At 37.7% G+C, this 6608-nt stretch overlaps 1 protein-coding gene and 1 pseudogene across 2 annotated transcripts; both read left to right on the top strand.

The window, feature by feature from the left end:
* Positions 1–702: 702 nt before the first annotated feature.
* On the top strand, positions 703–3116 carry LOC145233528 (solute carrier family 35 member G1-like; annotated as a pseudogene). Its single transcript, XR_013861133.1, has 2 exons — positions 703–1382; positions 2172–3116. The product of XR_013861133.1 is annotated as a solute carrier family 35 member G1-like (transcript).
* A 1984-nt stretch (positions 3117–5100) lies between these two features.
* On the top strand, positions 5101–6156 carry LOC145234183 (solute carrier family 35 member G1-like). Its single transcript, XM_080098941.1, has 2 exons — positions 5101–5209; positions 5615–6156. Exons 1-2 carry the CDS (start codon positions 5101–5103, stop codon positions 6154–6156), a joined length of 651 nt encoding a protein of 216 aa, XP_079955067.1.
* Positions 6157–6608: the final 452 nt, after the last annotated feature.

The following is a 6608-nucleotide window of genomic DNA, read 5'->3' as shown; positions in this document are numbered from 1 at the left end:
GTTAACTCAGCTAAGTATGAAGCAGATCCCAATTTGTATCTGACAAAACAAATGTTTTTTTCCACTGCATATCGTGTGTGACTAATTCGAAAAGGGAAGTGAGAATGAGCGATTACTAAAAACAAAATGTAAACAGAAACATTAGCAATTGTAGCGTTGGAATCCAATGGTTTAGCTTGTTTGCTGCAAGTGCTACATGTAAATACGGCGTCAAGTATCTTGTGTTTACCGGTACTAGCTATAAGCCAACAAGGTAAAATCTGGTTGTACACGGATGTAACTTAGCCTATGTTCTTCAGTATCCTGCAATTTGGTGTGTTTATAAGTTCCAGCGTGCTGTCCTGGTGAGAAAAGGATTAGAGTCATTAGATGCAATCTGCATGAGTACGCGAGTTGTTCAATAATGATAATGTAACACAGTTGAACTTTTGCTCTCATACACAATTCGCTTTTGAAAAGTTCCTGTGACACGAAATATTAGGAAAGAGTAACCATTAATACAAGCTATTTTTGCTTATATTGTTACAACTTCAGCAATAGATCCTAGACCTGAGTTATGATCTTGAAAAAAGCATTACTTCCAGTTAAGATAAGCTTTTTTTGGCCAGCTATCTTAAAATTTGTTGTCTAAAACTGTAAAGCGTAAAACAAGGGGAAAAAGGCGACACATATGGACTGTTTCGTCACGTTTTTACAAAAGGCGTCTTACTGGAAGTAGTGTTCATTAGCGTCTTATTCTGATGCTTATTGCTTGAGCGTTTTTGCCGTCGCCTTTTTACTTTTATCAGTAACAGACTGCAAGAAGGCTAACCCGCTTCTGTTGGTTTTAACGACCCAAGATCTAGCTATTGTATCTTTGCAAAATAATTTAAATCGTAAATTTGTACAGGGGAGCTATGCTTGTAGACTATGGGCTGATTTGGACTCTGCTTGTCAAATAGAACGTAAAGTTTGCTTCTCAATTCAAAATTGGAATATGAGTTCATTTGAAGAAGACGAAGTCAAACTTTATCACAGACTTATAGCACGGCTAGGAAGATGCAAAAATATGATTGGTTTTGTCTATGCCCTTCTATCAGCTATCAGTGGAGCAACGTCGTTGTTACTAGTTAAATACATGGATGCAACCGCTGAAGAAATGCAACTCATGCGTTCTGTACTGCAGTATTTCATCACGTTGCCTGTAATGCATTACTCTAAGCGACCCGTCTTTGGTCGAAATATTGCAGAAAACTTTTTCCTCTTCAGTTCCTGTATTGCAGCTATCGTTGCAAACTGGGCAAGCAACTACAGTGTTTTGTACGTTCCCCTGGGCGATTCTGTTTCCATCTTGCACACGAATGTGGTGCTTGTCGGAATTTTTTCTTGTATCTGCCTTAGAGGTAAGTGTGTTTGTTGTCTATGCATATTCATCGCAACAGTTTTTAAAGCAAAGATTGCAAGTACAACTTCTCGTTATAAAAGCTGTCAAATGAGATTTGGATTATTTTACTTCTTGCATTGTACATTATGTATACAAACCTTTAACCATTCTGACCTAAACTTAAGGCATGTGTCACCAAACTACACCATTTCATCCGGCCCCTGACGGTATTTGGTCTAAAAGCACACATTAAAATATAAAAGCATGACTTAAAGCTGAAAGTTATTTTACTTTTTACGAAAGTATTTCGGCAACGACACGGTTGCAATTTTACAATCAGAGTAGCAATATGACTCTAAATAAGATTGTAGTAAGTCCGTAATCTCTTGCTGGTCCCTAGAAAATTGTTTCGCGGACCATAGTTTTGAAACAGCTTTACTAAAGCTTGAAATAGGTTACCCCTCTGCTTTCTCAACACTGTTTACTTTAATATTTCTTTTATGGATTTTCCAAACACGCGAGCACTGTCAGCATTTTCCCATTGGATCAACCGGTAAACCTTGTGATTACGCCGGTTTTCTGTCAACCTTCATCCTTTTGTTATTTTCAACCTAAATGAATAAAATGTTAGTGATTTGGATAAAATTATCTTTAGTAAAGACCTAATGAGTGTTCGACGATACCCAGGTTGAGAAATAAGAATGCGATTCTAATTTTTCAGGCAAAAAGTGTGTTTATTAATACATCAACAATACGCCAGATAGTCAGTAAGTTTTCAAATCCAAGTGTTGTTTATGTTCCTGTTTAGAGCGCTGTACGTGGATGGAAGGCTTATTTTCGATCCTCACCTTGGTTGGCCTTGTTCTTGTGGCAAGACCGTCTTACCTGTTTGGAAGCGGCGTTGAAAATCAAGTTCTCCACATCAAGGGAATTTTCTTAGCTCTTGCCTCAGCTATTCTTACAGCGCTTATGTATATTTTGCTTCGAAAACTTGGCCCATCCGTTCACATATCCGTTTCTCAATTTCACTACTCTTGGATAGGGATCATTTTGTCCCTGGTATTTGCCACAGCTAATGAGCCTTTACGTATTCCATGCATTCGCAATCTCATTTCCCTGCGTCGTCAGCCGCAGCTGCCCTTATGGCTCATGTATTTATAACTCTTGCACTCCAAAAGGAAAAGGCAGGACCATTGGCAATAGTTCACTCCACACAGATTATTTTCGCTATTGTTCTTGAATTTATTTTTCTCCAGTATTCAGCGCCGATTACCAGTCTCATCGGATCCATTTTAATTTTCGGATGCTCGGTGTGTCTGACCGCCAGAAAAATTCGCGAAAGCGGGCAATAAATTAAAAGACGATTTTAATGAAACGAATCGTTTTTATATTCACAATTAGTCAAAGCTTATATATGCTAGTGACTAGCATCTAGTCAATATAAATAAGATCAAGTTCCTGAGGTCCGATGTCTACTTGCGCATAGTAGAACTTTAAATGTATTGGCACATATAAGAGCAACATGTATTCCTCATTTAGGTATGTAGGTAATTTTTCCTTATCATTGAAATCTTTTTGCACGTAAATCAACAGACTGCGATGATGTGTCATTAATTAAGACTATTTTTTTGTTAACCCACTAAATCAGTCGCTGTGTTTCATTTAAACGATTGCTGCTTTCGATATTGTGTTTTTTAAAACTCGGGTCTGCCAAACTTATTGAATATTGAACAATAAAGCATGTGGCTTTTTACGTCTATTTGGGCCGTTATTTTTACCATTAAAATTATTGAATATTAAAGAGTAGTCTTTGAAACACGTTTAAGGCTGTGTGACTGTGTGTTTGCCGACTGAGGCCAGTTACCACAAATCGAAAAGAAGTTTACCTTGTTACGACGCAGTTTATCCAATATATGATTGTACCACCTATTGCTTAGGTTGTGAAGGCGAGCAACTGGAGCAAAATTTTAATGATCGTTTATAAAGCATTTCTTGATCTTAATTGGATATTGACTTGAGACGTGTCTGGGATGCCTTGACTCGGGTCACAACGTATTAAGATTTACACTTAACTCGCATCGCAAATTAGAAAACTCGGGTTTGAATCGAATCATGACCCGACTCTACACCATTATGACTCTTGATATAAATATTTATGCATATATTTAGAGTTACAGTCATGAATTATTATGACTCGGACTTGCATCGAGTCACAAAATACTATGACATGGACTTAGGTTATACCACAGGACACATGTCTCTATTTTACTTCAGATTTAGGTACAGAAAAGTGCTTTATAGTTCTATCTAGTTTATATGTAATGAGGCCTCAAGGCGTTTTTTCACCTGAAGCCTAAAATAAATAAAGGGAGTTAAGAAGAATAAGAAAGACTGCAACAAGCAATTGTGTCTAAAGCTTAGTTCCCGAGACAACAAGGACACATCTTGAAAGGGACAAATACATTTAAAAATCCTATAAGGAAGGTTGGAAGCCCTTCCTTTAAACCAGTGGTTCCCAACCTGGGGTTCGCGGACCCCCAAGGTCCGTGAGATGGTTTTAGGGGGTCCGTGAAGGCAAACATTCTTAGTACCATTAACCAAGAGTACAATATTTTAAAGTTTACAGACCGTTTTTACAATCCTGCTTACAAGTGCAAACTGTTAATCAACCTATATTTAACTTACTTTTTGTATGATTGTTACCTCCATTGTTTCATTACAACACACATCAACAATGTAACTTATAGTGTGTAGTGCTTTGTTTCAGGTAATGTACACCAGAAACTGTATTTCTTTGTTGCATTGACTGCTATTGAATTTATAGACTGTGAATGTTAATTAAAATTCTGCCCCCAAAAGCGAAAGTATAATGCAGGAAACGAAAAACATAACAAGGATAAATTACTTAGGGGGTCCGCGGTCTTATAACATATATTCAAGGGAGCGGGACTACAAAAAGGTTGGGAACCACTGCTTTAAAACAATATTATTGGATTTATATTGTCACCGAAGAGAAGTTAATAATTACCACAGAGACCAGGTACCAACCCTATACATAACCATACTGTAAATGTTTGACCTACGCGTTTAATGTGTTTTTTACAGTGCAAAATTGTTGATGTGGATAAATATAAAAGCTATATGCATTAAGGAAGTAATGTGAGTGGTGACATGGTGAAAGAGCTATTCTAGCTTAAATGTGACGAACTAGGGCTGCAGTTAATATTTTGTACTTGTATTTTATTAATCAAGAAGTCTATAGTAAAGTTTGTTTAAAGTTAATTCAACGCATAGAAAGTACATTGGTACTTGATTCCAACGATGAGTAACCACCTTGTATAAATTCTCTGAATTATAAACTGTTCTAAGTTTCAGATACTATAGTACTGTGCAAACAAGGGTATTTGCAGTTACGTGTGCTTTATCTGTAGTAACTGTCACAAAATCTCTCCGAAATCAAAATGAGTTCTTCGGACGAAAACGTCGTCCATCCACGTGGTTATCAAGCGTACATTGGACTGGCCTTATCTTTAGTGTCTGCTTTCTTCTTAGCGCTGTCTGGTCTCGTAATCAAGTTTATTGGAAACCAAGACACAAATATGACAATCCTTATAAGAATGTGTATACAGTTTATCTGTCTGGTTCCTCATCTAACGTACAGAAGGGAAGGTTTCATTTCGACAGATCTCAAAATCAATATATTGCTGCTCGGGCGAACTTTCTTTAGTCTCTTGACAATGTGGCTGCTGCTTTTTAGCCTCACTTCAGCGCCTCTAGGGGATGTCTTCGCCGTACACTATTGCTACGTCATATTCGTATGCTTTTTGGCGTGCGTTTTTCTCAAAGGTAAGAAGTGAAAAACACTGTAAGAATATGTGGTTCTCAATCGGGGAAAAACTCCTCCCAAAAAAAGATTTTTTCATTTTGAGGGAGGAACTTACTTTGATTTGCATGTGTTTTGCAAATATACCTTTAAGCTCTGGGAATTTGACCTGTGAAGTTGACCAAAGACCTAATTTCAAATAATCTTATTTGTATTGTTTAACAATCACTATGCAGTATATTCGGGAGGAATGAAAATGTTCCAAAATGTTTACGGAGAAATTTTCGAGAAAGGTTGGGAGTCACTGGTCTATACCATGTTATAGATTCGATTAAGCGGAACTGTCATGCACGAACAAAAATGTACAGCATTGCCGGTTTTAACTAAACCTAACTTTTAACTGCAACATCTGGTTTTAACTGTTTCAGAACGCTGTGGGTTACTGGAGGTTATACTATCTGTTCTGAATCTAATCGGTTTGGTTCTGATAGCACGTCCGTCATTTCTGTTTCATCAAAGCTCCAATATCAGTTCTTTAAAAAGAACCATGGGAATATTAATGGCGTTTGGATCAGGTGTCTGTGCCTCAATATCCATCGTTATTTTGCGAAAAATCGGCCACAGTGTACACTACTCCCTATCTATTTTTTATTTTACCTGGATGTCAATTGTTGCCGTTGTTATTTACATGGGCGTGAGCGTGGGTTTTCACTTACCCTGTCTGCAGGATTTGCTATTTATTGTCGCTTACAGCCTTACTGCGTTTTTAGCTCAAATTCTAATGATAATGGCGCTGCAACGCGAAGACGCAGGCCCGGTAACCCTCGTACATATGTCAGAAGTGATTTTTGCGTTTATTTTACAGTTTGCTTTTATGGGAACAGACACCACCTGGCATAGTTTGTTAGGCGCTGCGTTGATATTGGCATGTGGCGTTATTCTTACAATTCGAAATATTAAATACGGTTAAACAATAATGTAACGCACAATGTGTACTTGTTACAAAGTCAAGCAGTTTTGTGGCTTTTATCCAGTGGAGGGATTCAAATTTTTGCCAGCCGGTTCTATCACAAAAATCATATTTTTCACCCAAGTAGCCTCCTATAATGGGTGAACGTTTAAACAATATCTGAATGGAATAAAATTTCGATAGCTTGTGGTATTTTCCGTCTATAGGTTATGATTGTTGTGTTTTATGCTCTAACCTCAACATTTATCCCAAATCCATTGCCAGTAGTCAGCAATGCTAACCGGTTTGCTGATCTAATAAAATTTCGAGAAAACGGTTCTATAGAACCGGTGCGAACCGGCTGAATCACACCACTGCTTTTATCGTGTTATTGCGTTTCAACCGAACAGGAGAGAAGGCATTATTGTGGTTTAGCGATTTTGCAGCATCAGCCTTTTCCTCGGGAAGCCTAT

This window comes from Phallusia mammillata, chromosome 6 (genome assembly GCF_965637545.1).
Source record: "Phallusia mammillata chromosome 6, kaPhaMamm4.hap1.1, whole genome shotgun sequence".
Lineage (NCBI taxonomy): Eukaryota > Metazoa > Chordata > Ascidiacea > Phlebobranchia > Ascidiidae > Phallusia > Phallusia mammillata.
The sequence above is the reverse complement of the archived record's forward strand: the minus strand, read 5'-3'. Positions and strand labels throughout refer to the sequence as shown.

What these genes read in the sequence shown, in the direction of transcription:
- LOC145234183 (XM_080098941.1), top strand. Translation starts at nt 5,101, where the DNA reads ATGTGGCTGCTGCTTTTTAGCCTCACTTCAGCGCCTCTAGGGGATGTC. An exon ending in GGCGTGCGTTTTTCTCAAAG is followed by an intron (nt 5,210 to 5,614) that starts GTAAGAAGTGAA and finishes TAACTGTTTCAG; the next exon opens with AACGCTGTGGGTTACTGGAG.